Here is a 23,458-nt window from a genome sequence, read left to right as displayed (position 1 = left end):
ACTTCAGGCGCGGAAAACAATCTACCTGGAGCTCAAGCCAGGGCTGAGGGCGGATCTGCACGAGAAGCGTGGACTGAGGTCCTAGGCTGCTTCCGAAGGCAGACCTGGGGGAGCCCCCGTCCCCCGCCCGGTGGTCCCCCCCCCCAGCACACTTCTCTGCGTCACGGAACATATAAAGCTCGGCTTAGCACTTGAGTTTGCACTTGGGGAGCAGTGTGATCCTCTGACAGTCGAGAACTACATCAAGAGGGGCTGAGTGCGTCTGTTCCTCCCCGGTGTTGTGACAGCTCCGGAGCATCTTTCTAGACAATCCGACTCCTAAGATGGCCGCGATCGCTTCCGGTTCCTCCCCTGCCGCCGGCCCCGCCCAATGTGAGCCTTGGCCCGGAAGTGGAAGTAGTAACTGAGGTCAGAGGGCGGTGCTGCTGCTTAGAGACGGCGGGAGCCTTTTCGCCATGGCTGCCGGACCGATCTCCGAACGGAATCAGGGTAATTGAGAGAGAAGAGCCCAACATGGGCGCAGGGGAGGCGGAGGGCGGATTAGTGCCAGAAGCGTGTCTGCCAGGGTGGGAGACTAGATTCTCCCGGTGTGAGGCCAGTCTCTGGATGCTGGAGGCCGGGTGCAGGCCGAGGCCTGTAAGGGGTGATGCTTCTAGATCCAGTCCCTTCGGCACTGCCATCCCCAAACAGACGGAAGCCCACCAGGAAAGAGCGCTGAATTAGACTTCAGCGGACTTTCTCGACTAGGCAGGCAGAGGGAGGCTTCAGCGCTTTAGGTAGCGTTTTTCATTTTTGTTTTCCTTCTACAACTCCTGACCTTGCCTTTACCTTCTGCTCCCTCGCTTTAGATGCCACGGTGTACGTGGGCGGTCTAGACGAGAAAGTAAGCGAACCTCTGCTGTGGGAACTCTTTCTCCAGGCAGGGCCAGTGGTCAACACCCACATGCCAAAGGACAGAGTCACTGGCCAGCACCAAGGTGAGTGGATGGCAAGAAGGAACTCCACGTAGGGTTAACGGCCCCTGAAGAGTCTCAACCCTAGTAGTCCCAACTGTTTTGGAAGGATCATCCTAAAGATTTCTTTTCCTTAGGCTTCAGTTCGTAGTTTGTTTCTGGAGTATTCTCTTTGCTTTAGTTTGAAGTTACTGGAATTGTTCTCAGCTAAAGCGAGATTTCCCCTTCCGTCCTAGTCCTTGTTTGGAGGCTGGTGAGTTAATGTTCGCTTCCCTTCACCTGAGTAGTCAGTAGTCCCTTCTCTGCTCCATTTCCGCAGGCTATGGCTTCGTTGAGTTCTTGAGCGAGGAGGATGCCGACTATGCCATTAAGATCATGAATATGATCAAGCTCTATGGGAAGCCGATCCGGGTGAACAAGGCTTCCGCTCACAACAAAAACCTGGATGTAGGGGCCAACATTTTCATTGGGAACCTGGACCCCGAAATCGATGAGAAGTTGCTCTATGATACTTTCAGCGCCTTTGGGGTTATCTTACAAACCCCCAAGATCATGCGTGACCCGGACACGGGCAACTCCAAGGGCTATGCCTTCATTAACTTCGCTTCATTTGACGCTTCGGACGCAGCAATCGAGGCCATGAATGGGCAGTACCTGTGTAACCGTCCTATCACTGTGTCCTACGCCTTCAAGAAGGACTCGAAGGGCGAGCGCCATGGCTCAGCAGCTGAGCGACTTCTGGCAGCCCAGAACCCCCTGTCCCAGGCTGACCGCCCTCATCAGCTGTTTGCCGACGCACCCCCTCCACCTTCTGCCCCCAACCCTGTGGTTTCATCCCTGGGTTCTGGACTTCCTCCACCAGGTAAAGCTTTTAGTTCAAACTACACCAGGGAGGCCCTGAAGGAGGGAGCCATTAAATCAGTGGGCAGTGAGAACAGGGAGCGGTGGTGGAAGGGACGAAGCTGTTGGGTGTCTTCAGGAGGCTGGACACCAGCACTAACTCTCCCTTCTCACACAGGCATGCCTCCTCCTGGCTCCTTCCCACCTCCGGTGCCCCCTCCTGGAGCCCTGCCTCCCGGGATACCCCCAGCCATGCCCCCGCCCCCGATGCCACCTGGGGCTGGAGGACATGGCCCCCCAGCAGCGGGAACTCCAGGAGCTGGACATCCTGGTCACGGACATTCACATCCTCACCCGTTCCCCCCAGGTGGGATGCCCCATCCAGGTGAGTGCTCTTTGCTGGGAAGAGGAGCTGAGCTTGTGAGACTGCCTTGGTCATTGCCCGGCCGCTGCTCTTTGTCTTGGGAGGAAGTAGTCCAGGGTCCCCCTTTCCGTCAGAAAACCATACTTCTATACGCTCCCACTTCATCTCCAGCTTTTCATTTTCTGCAGACTAGGCTGTACTTGCTGTTGTTTTAACTCTTAGCCTCCTCCCATTCCCAGGTAGTAACTCAGTTGCCAAATCTAGGTGATGTTTCTGCTTCCTTTTTTTGTTTGATTTTGTTTCGTTTTGGGAACTTGCATTGTAGACCAGGCATGCCTTAAGAGATCTGCCTGTCTGCCTCCCAAGTGCTAGGATTAAAGATGGCGCCACCACCAACCAGCCGTTTCAGCTTCTCAACCACTGCTATGCATGTGACTAGCCATGTCTTCCTGTTTGAAATTCTTGTGTTTTTCTGTTTTTCTTTATTCTCCATGTGACTTATCAGCCTTAGCAACCTGGACCAGCCCCCGCCCCCCCTTCTGTCTGTTTGGTTCTCTTTTCTATGTTTATCTGTAGTGCTAAATGTGCAGGTACTGATTCCTTCTGGGTCTCTGGTCCATGGATCTTAATGACAGGCTAGACAAGGCTGCTCCTCAGCCCACAGGTTGCTTTTCTTTCCTTCCTGAGCCTTCTTCCACAGCCCTTGTTTGTAGCCGCTAAGTTCACAGCTCTGGGAGTTTGTCTGTTCTGTCATCCACTTGCGAATCTAACGTGTGTTCCCGCCCTTGGCCACAAGCCGGCACCCTGCTCTCCTGCACCTGTAATGACTGCTGATCTCCTGTCTCTTTGGCTCTAATTTTCTCTGTCTTTGATCTACTTTTTCCTGAGTGATTTTTCTAGGATGTTCATAGACGTGTCCTTAAAATTCTTCTGTTCCTGTCACTTATGAAATTGCCATAGCACTCTGTACTCAGGTTCTCCTGATGGCCTAGTTATTAGTATTTCCGTGTTTGCCGTTTGGCGATTTGCGCACGCCAGACTTTCTGCCGGGAGCCGTTGATGTCCACTCTGCTGTCCTCTTAAGGAACCTTTTTTCAGTGCTGGTGGTGGCTTTACAGTATATTCCTGGCTGGCCTGGAACACTGTAGAGCAGGCTAGCCTAAACGCAACAAATCTGCCTGTTTCTGCCTCCCTTGTGCACTACTATGGCAAGAAAAAAGTTTATTTTATTTTTTTTGGTTTTTCGAGACAGGGTTTCTTGGTGTCCTGGAACTATCTCTGTAGACCAGATCCGCCTGCCTCTATTCTCAAGTTCTGGGGTTAAAGGCGTGCACCACCACCCACTGGCATTTATTTTATTTTTTATAATTTAGTTTTTATTGTTTTTTGAGCCAGAGTCTTATGTTGCCCAAACTGGTCTCGACTTTGCTAGGTAGCTAAGGTTGTTCTTCATCTGCTACTGATCCTCCTGCCTCAGCCTTCAACATGCTGGAGAATGCAGGTGTGAGCTTCCTGAGTCAGGGTTTTTCTGTGTATAGCTCTGGCTGTCCTGGAACTAGTCCTTGTAGAATGAAGCCTTTGCCCTGGGGTATGACTGCCACCGTCCCAAGTCCTGTCTTAGAGCAAACATTCTGCTGTTGTATACGTGCTGTCACCGTGCCTGTGCTTGATCATAGAAGAAAAACGAGTGCACATTTCGTTGTCTTTTTTCTTCACATCAAGAGAAAAGATATTTCTGATGTGCTAAATAAACTTGGAGGTAAATTAGCAGCGTGGCTACTTTGACCACTGCTGTCAGTCACCTTCAGACAAGTTTTGATATAAAAATAAAATCATAGAAGGAAAGTGAAGAGCCTACAGAACTGGTTGGGTCTCACTGTTGACAGGTGAAGGACAGTGGTAGCCCTGTTTTAATATTCTCCGTGTCGCTCTTGTCATTTTGTTCTTTCTTTGCGCTTAGTTCCTTTTGTCTCCTTTTCCTTTGTTCTATTTTCATAGGGATGTCCCAGATGCAGCTGGCCCACCATGGCCCCCATGGCCTAGGACACCCCCATGCTGGGCCTCCAGGCTCTGGAGGACAACCACCACCCCGGCCACCTCCTGGAATGCCGCATCCTGGACCTCCTCCCATGGGCATGCCCCCCCGAGGGCCTCCTTTTGGATCTCCCATGGGTGAGTGGGTGCTAGCCCCTTTATCCATCCTCACATAGATTTCTCTGTGTGTGAGAGAGACAGGCTCTACCCCCCTGGGTAGCCTTGGCTCCTCCTCCTCCTGCCTCGGTGCTGGGGTTATGGGGCCTGTGTGGCCGAGCTGGCAGTTCTGCGTGTCCTCTTACAGCATTTTGTCACTGCCCTGTCCCCTGCCCTCTGTGGCTTCTCGCATTTCTTGTGTTCCGTCAGCATCAACTGCTACTTGTTTTCATTTTTATTAACTTTTCTTTTCTCTTTCTGCAGGTCATCCAGGCCCCATGCCTCCGCACGGTATGCGCGGGCCTCCTCCATTGATGCCCCCTCATGGATACACTGGTCCTCCAAGGCCCCCTCCCTACGGCTACCAGCGGGGGCCCCTCCCTCCACCCAGACCCACTCCACGGCCCCCAGTTCCCCCTCGTGGTCCACTTCGGGGCCCACTTCCTCAGTAAATTGCCATCCTTTGTTTCCCTCTTACACCCTCCCAGTACCGCCATTTCTTGGACCAATCAGAGTTGCTACAGCTTGTCAGGGCTAGTGCACTGCCCCTCAGCAACTCTGTCCCTGTTTCAGTGTCATTTTTCCACAGGGGGGGTTTTCTTCATTTCTGTTTCAAAATGTTGGTCCTAATTGTTTTACAGATGTATAGAGAAAATAAAAATATACTTCTTACTCTTTGGTGAAGTAACTTTTAAGAGCGGTCAGGGTACCGTGGGGGAGTGGTATAGAAAGAGGGCGTTCCCCTTGTAGAGGTCACGTGTGCCGCTGCTAGACTACAGTGGCTCAACCACCAGACGCCTGTACCAGAGCAGTTGTTCTGGAGTAGACCTTAGCCTCTGGCTCATGATGGGGACATTAGCCGCAGAAATAACATGGTGATATATCACCTTTAACCCCAGCACTCAGAAGGCAGAGGCAGGCGGATCTCTGTGAGTTCGAGGCCAGCCTGGTCTACAAGAGCTAGTTCCAGGATGTGCTCCAAAGCTAAGAGAAACTCTGTCTCAAAAAACTGAGGGAAAAAGAAAGTAACATGCAGAAAAGTATCCATTGTAAGGCTATATGGAGTTGAGTTGGAAAGTCAGTAAGGGACTGGGCACGGAAAAGCCACACAATAGAGTGCTGTGACTGAGTGGTGGAGTGTAAGTTATAGTAAATGAAATTACACATGCTGTGTATTATGTATTAATACAATTTGCCTATATATGATGTGCTGCTACCTTATCTAAGGGGTAGCACGTATGTGTGTGTTTGCTTTTATTGGAAAAATAGATAACCAATGGAAATTATCACTGGGAAGGTAGGGAATATGGAGGAAACTTCTTTCCTTTCTTTAATATGGAGATGGTCTTTGTAGCCCTGACTGTCCTGGAACTCATGTAGATATGTAGACCAGGCTTGTCAGCAACTCACAGAACTCTTGCCTCTCTGGGATTAAAGGCGTACGCTACCATGCTTAGCTGAAGCTTTGTTTACCGAGTGTACCGTTAACATGGCTTTTCATTTGGAGCGATATAAACGTCTTAATTGCTAGACAAAATGAGTAAGGACAATATAACATTTCCACGGTTCCTCCAGAGCCTCTGCTAGTGGCGAGGATGCAAGCTCAACAGGTCACTGCTGTCAGAACTGGCACAGCACAGTACCGAAACACGCTTTGGGATAGGACAAAAGATGCCTAGCTTAGTCTGGAAGTTCAGGAAGACTTTCTTAGAAAAATACTGACGTCTGAGTATAGTCTTTTTTTTTTTTGTCAAAGATGGTCTTACTAGCCAGGCATGGTGGCACGTGCCTTTAATCCCAGCACTCAGGAGGTAGAGGCAGGTGGATCTCTGTAAATTCAAAGCCAGCCTGTTCTATACCATGAGTTCTAGGACAGCCAGGGTCATATAGGACTTGTTTGTCTCAATAAAAAAAAAATGGTTTATCCCTAGCCTAGCCTAGCCTCAACCTGCCTTGTCTTTCTGCCTTTACCAGTAGGATGCTGGCATTATGGGGTTTCCACAGCTCCTGGCTGAACGGTAACTTGAAAGGTGGGATTGCCATGCAGAGGGGTGGATACTGCACTAGAGCTGGGCTGTTGGGTGTGGAGACTCGTGGAGGCATTAGTGCTTCTCAGCTCTTTTCACTTGGTGACCACAGAGCCCTTCAGAACAGCATTGGGTAAAAGGGAGGAAGCTACTGCTGCTGTGGGCTCTAGGCTCAGGAATTCCAGCTGCCCCGGTGACTGTTTATCAGACATCAAAGGTGGTCGTGTTGACTCGGCGCTGGAGACAGACCTGGGTTGGAGATGTAAATGTGGGATCACCTACGCAGACACAGTAGCAAGAGAATGAGTGAGAAGGAGCTGGAAGGGCCTGGTACCCAACTGAAGAAGCTGGAGTTGATGAATTCAGTTCAGGGAACTCGGGAAGTGTAGGCGGTGAAGTGCGTGATTGAAGTCTTCCCTTGGAATCTAAAGAGAAACTTCATTTCCCTGTTTCATTTGCTTGTAGTACTGGGGATCGAATGCCCCCGAGTTGTATCCCGGGCCCTTTTCACCATTTTTATTTTGATACAGGGTCTCACTAAGGTGCCCTTAAACTCATTCTGTAGCCCAGGCAGGCATGTGACTTGTGATCCTCCTGCCTCAGCTCCCTGACTAGCAAGGACTACAGGCTTGTAGCACTCTTGGCTGGCGAGTACAGTATTTCTTCTAGGAGGCTAACATGTCATGCAGAGTGTGCAGAATTGCTTGAAAGAGAAGCAGCTTCCTGCCGGCCAGCGTTGGCTATAACCGAGGATGGGAAATAATGTATTTAAATTAAAAGATGTATTGACCTTAAAAAGTTTCATCAATGAAAGTCCAGGAGAGGGCGAGTTCCTGAGGCCCACGTGGGCGGCGCTGTTGCCTGTGCCATCCTGGAAGGAGTCCTCCAGCCAGCAGATTTAGAGTACTTCTAGAGCATTGGCAAGGCTTCCCGAGAGGTGGGGCAGAGGACTGGTGCCAGGTGTTGTTGGATTCATTGGCATCCTACAGGGCATGGCCAGATGCCATTAAAGATACAAACCCTCTTGTTCAGTATTGCCACTGTACAACTATGCAGTGACATGGTTGTGATTTGGCTTTTGGGGGAGATGCACAGGACACAAGCATTTTCAAGCTGGGTAAGAGTAAGCTTTTAGGGTAAACTGGTGTCTATTGTGACTTTCACTAAACTGTGAAACTTAGGTCCCCGTTCCTCGCCTAGTAAATTTAACACGTCCAAGCAGATCTGGAAATCTCTCAGTACACAGACCTCTGGCCTTTGGTATTTAATAGAGCTCAACATTCTGAACCCACATTTAACCAAGCAGACTCATACAGTATTGCATCTAAAAACGACTTGATGTAGTACCCAGTCCAAAACACTCCACTTTCTAAACAAGAAACTTGAGGTTCACGGAGGCAGGGGGCTTGGCTAAAAGCCAACAGAGTGTCAGAAGAGGACATCTGAGCCAGATTTTGGATTGTGCTCTGTGCAGACAGTCCCATGGGCTTGCTGGAGTAGACTGGTTCAGGGTGTGGACCTCCAAAACACCTGACTTCTGGAGCAAAGCCACACCAAGTGATGTGTGCCACCAAGTGATGGCTCTTGGATTTGTCAGGGTCCAGGTCATCTGACAATGACATGGGGAGAGACACAAGAAGAGCCCAAGCCAGTTCACGCCCTCCTCTGGAAGAGGTTTTTTTTTTTAAATTTTTTTTAAGTCACTGGAGAGAGTGGAAATAATGGAAAATGTCCAGCTAGTCAGACTTGCAAACAAACAAATCCCTTCTCCAGCACTGGCTTCTGCTCCCAGCAACCGAGTGGAGAAGGAAGGGAGGAGGTCCGCCTTGTGGTAAACAGTCTGGACTGGTTTTGGAGGAGACAGATGACAGGGACCCAGGAGTCACCGACTCTGGCTCATGGGTACTGAAACCACACCTTGTTATCTCTGCTTTCCGGTAGTCAGGTGAACCTGGGCTCTAAGCTGTGTGGCCTTGGGTGGGTTCTTAATTCCAGAGAGCAGCAGAAAAGGAAAGCAAGAGCGTCTGGGGCTGGGAGTCTTGGGCTCTGTCATCCTGGCTTGGGGTGCTAAGGAAAGGGCTGCTTCATTCATCACCGCCTTTCTGTCTCCCCATTTGCTCTGCTAACCACTCTTAGCGTCTTCCCTTAGTTCATCTCGTGCTAGGAGGAAGGGACTGAGAAAGACTGTCATTTCCCGCTGTCGCCCTGACAATCCCCTCCAGTGCCTTCATCATCTTTTTTTTTCTGTGTCCTAAGTCCCCTCCCCATCCTCTTTTCTTTCGCCACCCCCCCCCAACAATGGTCTCTCCCGTTGCTCACTGGAGCGGGGGAGGGGGGCAGGAGGCGGGGCCGGAGCGCGTGCGGGGGGCAGGTCTGCAGTGCTGCTTCCCCTGGTAGAGGAGCAGTCGCTGCTGCTGCCTCAGCCCTGCGGCTGGACCCCTCCCTCACCCGGGGACTCCCTGACCCCGGGAACCCAGCTCAGGTGAGACCCCTCTCCTCTCACCTCCACCCCGCCCAAGGCAGAAGCATCCTTGCCTAGCCTTGCAGCCATTTTATTTCTGATGCTTTGCTTATGAGGAGGGTGACTGTCCCTGCTGTAGGGGTGAGGGTGGTGGTGGTATCGGTTTGGGGACTGGGTCATTTATTTCAGTTGCTTTGAGAATATACTTAAATAAATAAATATATATGTGCATATACACATATATGTAAATGTATGTATATACACACATACATACATGCACACATATTTTTGAGGATTTTTTTTCCTACCTTAGCCTAAGTCCCCGGTACACTCTTTGGAGATAAACCTGGTGAGGGGTTGTTAGATAAGCTGGGGTTCCCTCAGACTCCAGTCCCCTCCTCACCTTGACGTATGCCCCCCCAATCCCATGATAAATGACCTTGGCTGGGGCCCGAGAATGGGTGCCGTCTCTCCTGCCTGGGCTGGGGTGGCTTAGGGGCAGAGGGGCAGGGTTGGTGAAGGATGGAAGGGAGGCAAGACTGGAGAGACAGTGATGGGAAGCACCCAGGTGGGGGGCTTGGGGCTGGAGGCAGTTGCTGAGGGGGGCAGGAGAGGACCGCAGAATGACAGTGGGCACTTGTCCAGCAGCAGGACCAGGGATGGGGGTAGCAATGGAGTCACCCCTAGGGCCTCGTGCCTTGTGCCGGAGCTGAGGCTAGGTGAGGTTGGGGGGTCTCCGCAATCCTGGAAGAGGCAGCCTCTAAACCTGTGCATGCCGGGAACCTTCTCTCTGCATCCCTGTCCTCTCTGTGAGCATTCTCAGCTGACACTGGATGCTCCCATCTCCCGAACCCAGGGGTAGATTGTAGGGGTGAGGCTCAGCCTTGCTGGTCCTGCGGAGGGGTAGGAGGGTCAGTTATCCAGCTGGATGTGGAAGGGTGCTCTGGAACCCCCACCTTCTCTGTCCCTTGTCCTTTGCCACGAGACCCTTTTGATAAATGACTGCTTGCTGACGACCTTGTCACTTCCCAATGACCCGGGATAGGATGGGCTGACCTCGCTAGCCCCCAAATCAAGGGCTTTGATGAGGGGCCTGGTCTGGACCTGAACAGTTGTCCTGAAAGGAATGGTTTGCTTCTGAGGTCCTTTCCATATGCCCTTTGCACCCTCTGCAGAAAATCTGGACCCGTTTCTTCCGGTCAGGTGAAGCCAGTCAGCCTAAAGGACTCGGTGAATCCCAGTCTGGTCGCCTTTAACTCCACCTCTCCCGGTGCTGTCTCTCTTCCTCAGGCTCAGCCACTCCGTGCTGCTCTGCAGGCTAAATATAGCACCACTTCCTCACCAGCTCAAAGAATTTGTCTTCTTTCCCTCTCTCCTGGGTCTGCTGGCCGGGTGGGGAGGGGGCTGGCTGTTGAGCCTCTGTCTAGTGTTGTGGGAGCCTTCCCTACCCCCACAGTCACCTGTGAGGGACAAACAGTGTCAACAGGCGCGGGAACAGCTCTTGCTGGGTCCAAATGCTTCCTTCAGGCTTTGAGGGGAGAGACCATGGTTGGGAAAGAAAGCAAGGGGTAGAAATTACCTGCACTGAGGACGGTTGGTCCCTGAGCTGTGAAGAAAAGGTGACACAGGGGTCACTGCTCTGGTCACTGTTGGACAGCCGCTTACATCTGTCCTTGCCAGTGCTTCATCTGTGAATGACATAGCACTCCTTACCTTTCTCCACTAGCACGCGCACGTGTGTGTGTGTGTGTGTGTGTGTGTGTGTGTGTGTGTGTGTGTGAGAGAGAGAGAGAGAGAGAGAGAGAGAGAGAGAGAGAGAGAGAGAGAGAGAGAGAGAGACATTAGTCAAGGCTCCGGCTGGGTGGGAGCAGTGGCTTATTTTAGGGGAATGATCTTGCTCAGAGTCTAGGCCTGTGTCCTCCGTTGCCATGAAGGAGGTTATCTTCTACCTCCCTTTATGGGGCGTCTTTTTTTTAAGGGGAAGTCCTAGGCCCCCTTCATTTCCCACCAGCTGCCTACGCAATGCGGTATTTGTGGACTCTTTCTGTCACCGACTCAGGAAGGATCCGAGGAATTAAGGGGGATTAGGAAGGGAGACCCTGGAGGAGCACAGCACCACTATAGACCTTAGACACTCACTAGAACTGTGACCTCCCACCCCACAGGCAAAAGGGGGCCTATATGTGACATTCTGAAGGAAGCAGCTGTGTCTTCTTAGCTCATGATTTCCCTTTTTGTCCCTTCTATCCAGGTTCCAAGTCTCCCTTTTGGGATCCTTATCCTGTTGGTCTACAGAGGCTCTAATCATTCCAGCTGCTGGAATTAGTTTAAACACAGAGTTCTGGGGAGGCTCCTGGGCATCAGCAGCCAAGTATGGACCTCTGCTGACTGCACCTCCCTGCTTTGTTCGCGCCTTCTCACTATAATAGGGAAGGCGGCAAGCTAATATTCATAGGCTATACTGTGAGGTTTAAGTTTTTCAACTCTGAGAAATGGATTTTCCCAAGTTAATTATCAGCAAGTTAAATATAAGGACACTGAGGTTCAGGTGAACTGGGGCAACCCGCCTGCTCATCTGCAGTGAGCGAGTAGGGGGCTGGGGACTTCAGATGCCACGTGCTTTGGCTCCCGCCAGCATTCTCCTTGATGATGTCCCTTTCTGCCGTTCACCCTACAGAACATGCAGAGGTGGCTCAGCTGAGGATTGCAGGGCGTCCCCCTGGGTGGCGACACTAGAGCTAACATGTTCCCTCTGCCAGGGCCTGAAGTCAGCACATCTGCACTGAGCTGCTAAACCCTTACTTTCCCCATTTAAGTAAGAGAGAGCCCGGGCTTGGGTGCTGGGAGACAAGTCGTACTCGTAATCCGTGCCAAACCCAAGTCTCTCCTACTCTGGAGGCTGAGCTTTACTACTAGGCTAAGTTGGGAGAAACCCCTCCTGAGGAGACCTCCAGGGAAGAACTGTGGAGGACCCACCTTCAGAGCCACCAGTGGCGTGAGCAACCTGGGAGGAGGGCTTGTCCGTCCGCCCTTCATCCTAAGCTCTGTCTCAAAGGGAACCTCTCATCAGACCAGAGCAGGGAATTCTAGTTTCTCCTGAGTTTTCTTTGCAGAGGGTCTGAACTGAGTGTGGGCAGAGGTTAGGCAAAGGCTGATTCCAGGCAATCCTGTAGAGCTACCCTTCAAGGTCAAAGTCAAGGGGCTTGTCTGCTAGGTGGCCCACAGTCAGCTCATCCAATCATCTCTTTGATGGCTGGTGGCCAGAGGTAGAGGCATTTCCTGTTCCTCATGGTCTACGTCAGTTTCTGGGTTGAGAGGGGTTCCATATTGGCCTTCCTTCACTAGCCTAGTGAACTTCCTTTTCCTCTCTTTTTTCTAGGTCTCCAGAGGCTCCTGGAGGAGAAGTAGGCAGCCCTCCCTGAGATATCTTGGCTCCTCAGTTTAGCCTCTCCAACCCGGCTCCCCCTTCCCATCCCACCCCCCTGCTTCCCCGTCCCTCCCCTACTCCCCCTATTGAACTGGGTGCAGAACCAAACTCTCCCCTTCCTGCACCTTTGATGTCGCTGGCCAGGCCCTACTTCCTCTTGTTCTGAGCCCAAAGATACCAGATCACATTTCTTCTGGGGAGAGGGTCTTCTTGACCCCTCAAGTCGTTAAGCAAAAGGCTGTAAAAGAAGCCGCGAGGGAGGTAGATCAAGTGAGGTGCGCCCAAGCCCCATCATGGAAGAAGGCTTCCGAGATCGGGCAGCGTTCATCCGTGGGGCCAAAGACATCGCCAAAGAAGTCAAGAAGCACGCGACCAAGAAGGTGGTGAAAGGCCTGGACAGGGTCCAGGATGAGTATTCTCGAAGGTCTTACTCCCGATTCGAGGAGGAAGATGATGACGATGACTTCCCTGCCCCTGCTGATGGCTATTACCGCGGAGAAGGGGCCCAGGATGAGGAGGAAGGCGGCGCTTCCAGTGATGCCACCGAGGGCCACGACGAGGATGATGAGATCTACGAGGGGGAATATCAGGGCATTCCCAGGGCAGAATCTGGGGGCAAAGGCGAACGGATGGCAGACGGGGCACCCTTGGCTGGAGTGAGAGGGGGCTTGAGTGATGGGGAGGGGCCTCCTGGGGGTCGCGGGGAGGCCCAGCGGCGGAAAGACCGGGAAGAACTGGCTCAGCAGTATGAAACCATCCTCCGGGAGTGTGGCCATGGCCGCTTCCAGTGGACACTCTACTTCGTGCTGGGTCTGGCGCTGATGGCAGATGGCGTCGAGGTCTTTGTGGTGGGCTTCGTGCTGCCCAGTGCTGAGAAAGATATGTGCCTGTCTGACTCCAACAAAGGCATGCTAGGTAAGAGCCCTGTGCACACCCTGCAGCTGGGGACTGCCCAGTTCTTCCCAGTAGGCTGGACATGATACACCTAGAGGGCCCACTGACCCTCCGCACCCCCACCCCCTCTTCTGGAGGTTGAGCAAATGAAGTTGTGTGGAAGAGAGGGATTGTAGCTGGGTTGGGGCTTTCACTAATAGTGTCTGAGTGGGTGGTAGTTTGCCTAACTGCTGATCTGGCCATAGTGGGCGGGGCTACTGTGCAGTGTATTTTCAAAGCCTTCTACTCTGGTCTTGAGTTGGCTTTCCCTGCTGCAGAGCAAGAACAACAGCGTTGAAACGCTTTGATATCCACGGGAAGGGTCTGTTTGGAGTGGTGCAGGAAGGGACATCTCAGACATAGGCGTGTCTAAGGACAGGAATGTCTCCGACGGCCTTTCCTGACAGGGATCTAGAAGGAGGAATCCCATCGGCTCTCTGAGAAATTATAGAGGGCTGGCTTTGCCATGAACAGGACTCTCTCTGGGGGCTTGGTTTGGGCATTGATAAAATGCAAAATTTGGAGATGATTTAAAAAATAAATTCCAATGTTTTTTGGAAAGAAACAATAAACCGGGGGAATCTTAGGACCCCAAGTATTGGGGCTAGAAGGATAAAGGAGAAACACTGTATTGAAACCCCTTTTCCAAGGTACAAGAAATTTCTTTGAGGGCATCACAACTGGATTGCGGGGAAGGGAGGCCCCAGGGGCGATGCATATGAACCCCATTAGTCCCTGCACTCAAGGAGGCAGAGGCTTGTAGATCTATGAGTTCCAGGTAGCCTGGTCTACATGGTGAGTTCTGGGACAGCCAGGGCTACAGAGTGAGACACCATCTAAAAAAAACAAAAAACAAACCAACAAAAAAAAACCACAATTAAAAAAAATCAAACAAACTGGGAGGGTAGAGTGGATGGGGGCGCGTCTAGGAATCTAGGCAGATCCATTTTACTTCTAGGTGAGCTGGGGGGTGAGTGTTCTGTGTGATAGAGGAGAGAGAGGAAGGGGATTAGGAGGGGGACGGGGAGGAAAGTGAGGGAAGGTTTTTCTTAAATATTTGCCTTTTTGCCTTTGAACCCTGGTCTGCGGTAATGACGATCCGTCTTTGTTCACCCATCTCTCCCAACACCCCTATCTTTGAGTAGACTTAGCTTCTAGAAGGCTCTTCAGAGTTTCTGCCCCAGGAGTTTTAACCCCTACAGTGCTCAGCTGACGGGAGAGCTGAGGCATATGGACTCACGTCCCTCCCGGTTCTTCCTCTCCACAGGTCTCATCGTGTACCTAGGCATGATGGTGGGAGCCTTCCTCTGGGGCGGCCTGGCTGACCGGCTGGGTCGGAGGCAGTGTCTGCTCATCTCGCTCTCTGTCAACAGTGTCTTCGCCTTCTTCTCGTCCTTCGTCCAGGGTTATGGCACTTTCCTCTTCTGCCGCCTCCTTTCTGGGGTTGGGTGAGTGTCCGCATCCTAAACCCTTAAAGACGCTGCTGTAATATATACACTTAGTATGGTGTTAGGCATATGTGTGAATTGAGGAAATGAACCCCTTTCCCACTCCCCACCCCATCTTCAGGCCAGCTCTGTCTGCCCAAGGCCTGTCTGGTAACATGCAGAATCCTATGCCTGGCCCATCCCTGAGTCCTCCAACTTACCTCTAACTCTGTCTCTGAGACTCTACACTGAGTTCCAGTGGGCCTCAGCTTTGCCCTCTCCCGAGTCTTGGCCACCTTCAAGGCTTAATGCTTGCTCTTTTCTTGCCCTGAGACCTGCTTGCCTGTTTCCTGCCATCCCAAGAATGGTGACTTGGTGGCTGGTGGCAAGAAGAGTTTGTAGGACATAATGTCTGAGGTGGAGATGAGGGGATGGGGACTGAGGGCCCAGAGTGCTGGGATAGGGGGCTGGGATGATGGCTGTTTTCTAATTATTTCTATTAATTTTTGAACTGTACAGGATTGGCGGTTCCATCCCCATTGTCTTCTCCTATTTTTCGGAGTTTCTGGCCCAGGAGAAACGTGGGGAACATTTGAGCTGGCTCTGTATGTTCTGGATGATCGGTGGAGTGTATGCGGCTGCAATGGCCTGGGCCATCATCCCCCACTATGGTAAGCAGGAGTCCCCCAGAGTCTCCATCCTCCCACCTCTGCTGTGCTCCCCATGATGGGAGCACTCAGCTTCCCGCTTCTCTGCTGATTCTGTGACTGTCTGCCAGGGTGGAGTTTCCAGATGGGCTCGGCTTACCAGTTCCATAGCTGGAGGGTCTTCGTCCTCGTCTGTGCCTTTCCCTCTGTGTTTGCCATCGGGGCTCTGACTACGCAGCCAGAGAGTCCCCGCTTCTTCCTAGAGGTGAATGGATTGCTTTGGTGGGGTGGGGAGGGGATAAAGATGCTAGCTGTGGGGTTGGTTCACTCCTGGGACCGCTTCCTCCTTCGTGTGCCCATGACTCTATGGGACCTTATCTTGCTTCCTTTGACTTAAACTGAGTCTCCAGAGGGGTTTGGAGAGATCGGGAAACCTGCCCATCTATGGGTGGCTTAAGATTCTGCAGGCTCAGGATGGGATCCACTCCCCCCCCCCCAACTGCACCTGTCTCTAGCACAGATTGGGATGTGTTGGGATGTGGCTCCGTCTCGGGCCATATACTCAACCATCATTTTCCACGTTGTAGGTTTTCCCTTTCTGTTTTAATGAAGAAATACCTAGGACCTATGCTGGCATCTGTTCCCTTGCAAACCCCCACCCCAACTCTCGCCTGAGTCTGACCATACCTTGCTGTACCCCAGCTCGGGCTGATGTGTATCCCCATAGGTTAGGGTTGCAGGGGAGCTGGGAGTCTTTTTGCATCTTGGGATCCTAGAAGACGGACTGGAGGGATGGGCTCTGAAACACTGCATCTGGGAGCCCTGAAGGGCATGTTGGGAATCACACTTGTGGTTCTAGAATGGGTTCTGGGAGCCCTGAAGGGCATGTTGGGAATCACACTTGTGGTTCTAGAATGGGTTCTGGGAGCCCTGAAGGGCATGTTGGGAATCACACTTGTGGTTCTAGAATGGGTTCTGGGAGCCCTGAAGGGCATGTTGGGAATCACACTTGTGGTTCTAGAATGGGTTCTGGGAGCCCTGAAGGGCATGTTGGGAATCACACTTGTGGCTCTAGAATGGGTTCTGGGAGCCCTGAAGGGCATGTTGGGAATCACACTTGTGGTTCTAGAATGGGTTCTGGGAGCCCTGAAGGGCATGTTGGGAATCACACTTGTGGTTCTAGAATGGGTTCTGGGAGCCCTGAAGGGCATGTTGGGAATCACACTTGTGGTTCTAGAATGGGTTCTGGGAGCCCTGAAGGGCATGTTGGGAATCACACTTGTGGTTCTAGAATGGGTTCTGGGAGCCCTGAAGGGCATGTTGGGAATCACACTTGTGGTTCTAGAATGGGTTCTGGGAGCCCTGAAGGGCATGTTGGGAATCACACTTGTGGTTCTAGAATGGGAAGCATGACGAGGCCTGGATGGTACTGAAGCAGGTTCACGACACCAACATGCGAGCCAAGGGCCATCCCGAGCGGGTCTTCTCAGTAAGTGCTGCTCTTCCCGCTGTCCTGACTACAACCCCCTCTCAGACCCTTTCTGGATGCCCGTTTTCAGCCTCAGCCCGCACTGTAGTGCAGCGATACCCCCACCCGTGGGCATTATGTCACTCCCTGCCTCTCACTTTGCTTCTGCGAGAGACCCGCGGAGTGGGGTGGGAAACAGTGTATGACAACTCACCCCTTTTCTTGACCCAGGTCACCCACATTAAAACGATTCATCAGGAGGACGAATTGATTGAGATTCAGTCTGACACAGGGACCTGGTACCAGCGCTGGGGAGTCCGGGCTTTGAGCCTGGGGGGTCAGGTAATGGCGGATTGAATGGTGGAGGAAGATAAGGGAGAGGGAGAAATGGAGGGCGGAGGACTTGGCCGTGCGATGGTGAAAGTGAGCTGACGAAAAATGGGGGTCTGTTAGACGAGATGGCAGTGTGGTCACCCTCGGCGCTCCCTGTGTCCCTTGTAGGTGTGGGGAAACTTCCTCTCCTGCTTCAGTCCGGAGTACCGGCGGATCACGCTGATGATGATGGGTGTGTGGTTCACCATGTCCTTCAGGTGAGAGGGCTGTGTGTGGACCAGAGAGCCAGGAGACTGGAAATGAAGGGCAGATAATGAGGGGAAGATGCTGTCTGTCTGCATCCTCGCCATGCCTTATCCAGGTTCCCCACTTAACGAATTCATCAAGCTTGTAATTCAAGCTGGCGGGTATCCATTTTTATCCCGTGCGGGCAGTGCAGTAGGATGAGTCGATGCGCCACTCCAGTCCTTATAGTTTATGTTCTAGATAAAGCTAGCTCTTGAGTCTGTGCGGTGGTGCTGGGCACAGTGAGGTGGGGCATTGCATTGTGGAGACGCATGGGACTGGGTGGCTGGGGATCTAAACCCTCAGAGAGACTGGGAATAAGACAAGCTGAGGGGCTGGAGAGGTGGCAGAGGAAGAGGGAATACCTGGGAAGCAGACCTTAAAGCCCCCAGAACCACAGTCCTGGAAGGGGTGTGTGGGGGTGAGGCTGGGGGTAAGCACACAGGTGAAGTGTCCATCCCTCCCTCTGATAGGGCTCTTATCTGTCCTGTCTGACTCCAGAACCACAGTCCACAGGGGTGTGTGGGGGTGAGGAGGGGGTAAGCACACAGGTGAAGTGTCCATCCCTCCCTCTGATAGGGCTCTTATCTGTCCTGTCTGACTCCAGTACCACAGTCCTGGAAGGGGTGTGTGGGGGTGAGGCTGGGGGTAAGCACACAGGTGAAGTGTCCATCCCTCCCTCTGATAGGGCTCTTATCTGTCCTGTCTGACTCCAGAACCACAGTCCACAGGGGTGTGTGGGGGTGAGGAGGGGGTAAGCACACAGGTGAAGTGTCCATCCCTCCCTCTGATAGGGCTCTTATCTGTCCTGTCTGACTCCACGCCTTTGACTCCCCAGCTACTACGGTCTGACTGTCTGGTTCCCTGACATGATCCGCCATCTCCAGGCTGTGGACTATGCGGCTCGAACCAAAGTGTTTCCAGGGGAGCGCGTCGAGCACGTGACATTTAACTTCACACTGGAGAACCAGATCCACCGAGGGGGGCAGTACTTCAATGACAAGTACGCGGGGTTTCCAACGCCTCTTTTCCCTGTCCCTGTTACTTCTGTCACTGTGATGAGTCTGAGCCAGGCAAAGCCTGTGTGTTCTCAGTGCTGATGATCTCTGTGGAGGAGTAAAGTCAGTGAAGGGCTGAGGATGAAAGGGCGGATCTCATCATATTGGTCCCGCAGGTTCATCGGGCTGCGTCTGAAGTCAGTGTCCTTTGAGGATTCCCTATTTGAGGAGTGTTACTTCGAAGACGTCACGTCCAGCAACACGTTCTTCCGCAACTGCACGTTCATCAACACCGTGTTCTATAACACTGGTAAGGTGGCCAGCGGGTGTCAGCCCAAGGACTGGGACCTGGATGAAGGGAGAAGGAGGCTCCCTTAACCTGTAGCTTACAGTTGTCAGGTTGGAAGTCCCCTGGAGCCTTGGAGTCGCTTACTGGCACCATCAGTGATTTGGGACATATAATGAACATTGGGTATTTTGATCGATTACCTGAGGAAAATGTCACATTTCTTTACCTTTAGCCGTGATTATAAAAGTTCAGTGAGATATTGTTAATGGGAGTTTGAAGGGGGTTATTGGGAAAAGGGAAGACAATGAAAAGGGATTTTCAGTAAGGAAGAGACTGGGGATCATGGCATCCATCTCTTTCTTAGCCCAGCTAGCAGCACAGGCCTGTAATCCCCCTCTGTAGAAGGCCGAGGCAGGATGATTGAAAGTTGCCTGGGCGACACAGAGTTTAAGGCCAGCCCACACCTTTATAAGATCCTGTCTCAGAATGAAAACAGATAAAAGGGCCGAGAATGTGGCTGAGTGGTGGGTGGAGCACTTGCCCAGCTCCTGTGGTGCTCTCTGGTTCCAGTCCCTAGAGAGAAACAAACAAAACAGCTAAGCTGAGGATGGGGGTGCACGCTGGGGGTGGAGGCAGGAGGATCAGGAGTGCAAGTGTACTAAATAGTGATTTTAAGACCAGGCCAGGTTACATGAGACCTGTTTCAAAACCAAATCTTTAAGCGTGCTGGAGAGATGGCTTAGCAGTTAAGAGCACTTGGTCTGGTGGAGGATCCAAGTTTGGTTCCTAGAACCCACATCACGCAGCTCACACGTGCCTGTAACTCTTGTTCTAGAGGATGGTCACATTGTCTTCTTGCCTCTGAGAGCTCATGGTACACACACACACACACACACACAACTAAGATAAATCGTTTAAACATATGTAAGAAAAAAAAACCCTCCGAATCTACTTTTTAAACAATGGTCTTAGCTAGATGGCTGTTTTGTGTGGTAGCTCTGTGAGATTGAAGCATCTCACCTCAAAATAGAGTACTGTGCAAGTGTTCCCCACCTTTCAGAGAAAGAGAAAGAGAGAGAGGGTAGGACTTTAAAATTCATGTCTAATGTTTTCTTTTGAAGCAGTTCCTAGGCCAGCAGCAGGGCTCCTGTTTGTAGCCAGCTCAGGTAGACAAAAGGGACAAACAAGAAACAAAGACTAGCAAAGCCTCAGACATGCCATGCTTCTTGAGTACGGTCTGCTGAAAAATTGCTAGTTTCCATGGTGATCTTATTTGATGCTTTGCAATGGGTGCCAGGGATAATGCTGAGAGCCCCTGACTTCTAACTTCCACAAATGCAGCAGATCCCTAAGCCATCAGTGGGAGCTGCTTCCACCTCACCATCTGCTGTGTCTTGACCTCCTAGACCTGTTTAAGTACAAGTTCGTGAACAGTCGTCTGGTGAACAGCACATTCCTGCACAATAAGGAAGGTTGCCCACTCGATGTGACAGGAACGGGTGAAGGTGCCTACATGGTGTACTTTGTCAGCTTCTTGGGGACGTTGGCTGTGCTTCCTGGCAATATCGTGTCTGCCCTACTCATGGACAAGATTGGCAGGCTCAGAATGCTTGGTAAGGCGATGAGGGCTGGGTGCTGATCAGCATGGAGGCCGCTGGGGCTGGGGCGGGCTCTCAGTAGGCTTCTCACCTCCTGCTGCAGAAGAGATTGGCCAGAGAGCTTCCCCCTCTCATGTTTTGTTTAGGGGTGCTGCAAAGTGGGGGGTGGATCTTGCCTAGAAGTTACTCTAGGGGGTTAAAGAGAATGTCAGGGAAGTAGGGTACAGATTTTGAGGTTATAGATTGGAGATTCAGCTCTGCCACTTACCTTGGGCAGGCTTGCACCACCCTGGGTGAGCTTGCACCAGCAATGTAGGAAAGGAAAACCTCTCTCAGAGGGCTGTTGTCTCAGGTAGGTACATCTGAGTCCTCCAGTTACTTGTCTCTAAATTGGTATTGAATAAATGGCTGTCACTGTTACCGGTAGTAACACAGGGGTTGATGTCTACCCTGGAAACAGTTCCCTGGAGGTGTCGCAAAGCAAGCTGATGGTAAGCTGGACCACGGCTGGGTCTCATTGCCTCCCTTCTGGTTCCAGCCGGTTCCAGTGTGATGTCCTGTGTTTCCTGCTTCTTCCTATCTTTTGGGAACAGCGAGTCAGCCATGATCGCTCTGCTCTGCCTTTTTGGGGGGGTCAGCATTGCATCCTGGAATGCGCTGGACGTGCTGACTGTTGAACTCTACCCTTCGGACAAGAGGTAGTGTGCTGGGGGTAGGGGAGGGGGCTTAGGAGCTGCAGGATGGGGGAAGTAGGGTGAAGTGGGGGACTGAATGGGAAGAATATCATTAGGGACAGGACACACATCCCTGCTGAGCTTTCCCCTAACAGTTGGGAGCTTCTCTGTTCATTCCTTGTACTCCTAACTACTAACATCATGCTTCTGTCTCCTTCTCTGTCTCCCGGTTTGTCTGCCTTCCCACCTTCTCCCCTCATTCCTCCATCCTTTCTCCCCTCTCCTGAACGCTGTTGGCCTTCTTTCCTGGCTTCACGCTTCCACCTGCCTGTCTTCCTTCTTCTGGGCCCTGACGGCCATGTGACTCGGCACCGGGGGCCTCCTGAGCAGGACCACCGCCTTTGGCTTCCTCAATGCCCTGTGCAAGCTGGCAGCAGTTCTGGGGATCAGCATCTTCACATCCTTTGTGGGAATCACCAAGGCTGCTCCTATCCTCTTTGCCTCCGCTGCTCTTGCCCTTGGTAGCTCTCTGGCCCTGAAGCTGCCGGAGACCCGGGGGCAGGTACTGCAGTGAGGAGAGGGGCTCAGGACTTTAGGGACGGCAGGCACACTGTGAGACCAATAATTCCTTTGATCCCTTCCCTGCCCTGCCGTCCTGGTCCTCACTCCCCTGTGTTTGGTGTCTTAGCTGTGTGTGCCAGTGTGCATGTGTGTGACCCTGATGGGCAGGGACTACAGGGAAGGTCCCTTCATCCCACTTTTGGGAGGAGGCACCCCTCACACCTGCTGCCACCCTTGACTTTGCACCGGAGAAGGTTGGGTTGCATCCTTCTCTCCCCCAGTGTTAGTGGGGAGCCCTTGTTTCCCTGCTCCAGGGGTTCCAGAACTTCTGCCTTCCCCTTCATCCCCTCTGCCTAGGCCCTGGTGAACCACAGGTATGGAGTTATGTTGGGGGCTGAGGCTTGGACCAAAAGAACTCCTTGAGTGGGGAGGGCCTTGGGTGCCGTCTAACCTCCCAAGGACGCTGGGGTGTAGCAATAAACCTCAGCCCTCTGGCCTCCATTCTCACCTCAATTCAGGCTACAAATGTGAAGCCTGGATTTTACGGAATTAGTTTTCTGATTCTTATTTATATATAAGTTCTGAGGCAGCTTAGCAGGACTCTGTATGTGTGCATATATGTGTGTGTGTGTGTATGTGTGTGTGAATGTGTGTGTGTGCCATGGGGCAGGGGTACCACTATACTGTTCACATATAAGCCAAGGGTGATAGTGTCAGTGAACACACACACACACACAACACTGTTCTTCTCTATTACCTCCCAGAGTCTTCTGTGTTGGAGCTGGGGGGTGGGGAAGAGGGAGAAGCACTAGCCAGGCTGGAATGAGAGTCCTGCCATCTAGGGAGACCTGGGGGCATCTGATAAGGCCTCACTCTCCTTCCTTCTCTAGAGAGGTTCCAGCCGCTAGCCACAGCCCTCCCACCTGACCTGTCCTCCTAGGCTGGGGACCAGAGGAAAGAAAGGGAAAATAACCAGGCATAAGGTCAAACCAGCAGATCCAAAAGCACAAGGAGTTGGGGCAGGGGCAGGAAACAGGGGTCCTCCCCTCGACCCTTCTTAAAGAGGTTGGGCAGTGCGGGACCCCTAATGCAGGGACCAGAAGCCTCAGTTTCCCCATCTCGCCCTTCCACAGAACAGCCTCCGTAGGTAGAGCTGCCTCTCCATTCCTCCCTACCCCGTGTGGCTGCTTTCTTTGGTACCCCCCTCTCCCACGCCCCCTCTGTAGCCACGCCCCCTCTGTAGCTGTGCCGTGTTCGAGTTTTTAGCTGTTTGTACAATGTTAAAAAGCTAACAGGAAGTTAAAATAACCACAACAAAGAAAATCCAAACTTGCCCTCCTCACGCTTCGTCTGGTGCCCTCGCCCCCAAGGCCATACCCTGATTTTGTAACACTGAACCAGGTGGGTGACTGTTTAACTCTGGTGTCTGCTCAGAGGACTGCCTTCTTCCTCCAGTGCCCAGTGTACGTGTGCCCCTTCTCTCACCATTCCGTTGCTGGACGTAGCCCTCTCCCGTACAGCCCCAGGGGAGACACATCCACTTTCTCGTCTCCTGGGGAACCCTAAACCTGATTCATTGATGTGAAAAACGAAATGAAAAATACTGCTGAAAAATAAAGGGTACAAATCCTTAAAACTCAAAGTGGCTCTGTCAGCTCCTTGGCCTCTCCGCTCACGTTTGACTGCTCCCGGACAGTCTGGGGAAGGTACAATAGTGTTGGTGAAACTATTCCTTCTCCAAAGCCAAAATAAACAAACCCCTCTATCATTAGTCATGACTTGTGGAATAGGGTACCTCAAATCTACATTTTGTTTGTTTAAAAAAACATTTATTTATGGCGGCTGGAAAGGTGAGTTTAGGGCTGGAGAGATGGCTCAGCGGTTAAGAGCATTCATTGCCTGCTCTTCCAAAGGTCCTGAGTTCAATTCCCAGCAACCACATGGTGGCTCACAACCATCTGTAATGAGATCTGGAGCCCTCTT

The 23,458-nt window shown here is 52.1% G+C and overlaps 2 protein-coding genes and 1 non-coding gene across 4 annotated transcripts; all 3 read left to right on the top strand.

Annotated features, from left to right (window-relative positions):
* The first annotated feature begins 379 nt into the window (after positions 1-379).
* On the top strand, positions 380-5,019 carry Sf3b4 (splicing factor 3b subunit 4). Its single transcript, XM_075978098.1, has 6 exons — positions 380-489; positions 849-977; positions 1,273-1,815; positions 1,972-2,178; positions 4,156-4,329; positions 4,612-5,019. Exons 1-6 carry the CDS (start codon positions 456-458, stop codon positions 4,797-4,799), a joined length of 1,275 nt encoding a protein of 424 aa, XP_075834213.1. The 5' UTR covers positions 380-455; the 3' UTR covers positions 4,800-5,019.
* LOC142855190 (small nucleolar RNA SNORA19) lies at positions 3,845-3,971 on the top strand. The gene has a single exon (XR_012911453.1). It is a non-coding gene; the product is annotated as a small nucleolar RNA SNORA19 (small nucleolar RNA).
* Positions 5,020-8,712: 3,693 nt separating the features above from the next.
* On the top strand, positions 8,713-23,117 carry Sv2a (synaptic vesicle glycoprotein 2A). 2 transcript variants are annotated; one of them, XM_075978095.1, is made up of 13 exons: positions 8,713-8,856; positions 12,215-13,177; positions 14,463-14,643; positions 15,142-15,293; positions 15,401-15,534; positions 16,669-16,758; positions 16,969-17,079; positions 17,239-17,327; positions 18,194-18,358; positions 18,530-18,663; positions 20,049-20,255; positions 20,779-20,938; positions 21,305-23,117. In XM_075978095.1, exons 2-13 carry the CDS (start codon positions 12,556-12,558, stop codon positions 21,486-21,488), a joined length of 2,229 nt encoding a protein of 742 aa, XP_075834210.1. In that variant the 5' UTR covers positions 8,713-8,856; positions 12,215-12,555; the 3' UTR covers positions 21,489-23,117. The 2 variants fall into 2 exon arrangements, with proteins under 2 accessions (XP_075834210.1, XP_075834211.1); XM_075978096.1 differs by lacking the exon at positions 8,713-8,856 and adding an exon at positions 10,016-10,038.
* The last annotated feature ends 341 nt before the right edge of the window (positions 23,118-23,458 follow it).

The sequence above is a fragment of the Microtus pennsylvanicus genome, chromosome 7 (genome assembly GCF_037038515.1).
Source record: "Microtus pennsylvanicus isolate mMicPen1 chromosome 7, mMicPen1.hap1, whole genome shotgun sequence".
Taxonomy (NCBI): Eukaryota; Metazoa; Chordata; class Mammalia; order Rodentia; family Cricetidae; genus Microtus; species Microtus pennsylvanicus.
This window is presented reverse-complemented; position numbering and strand designations above follow the sequence as displayed.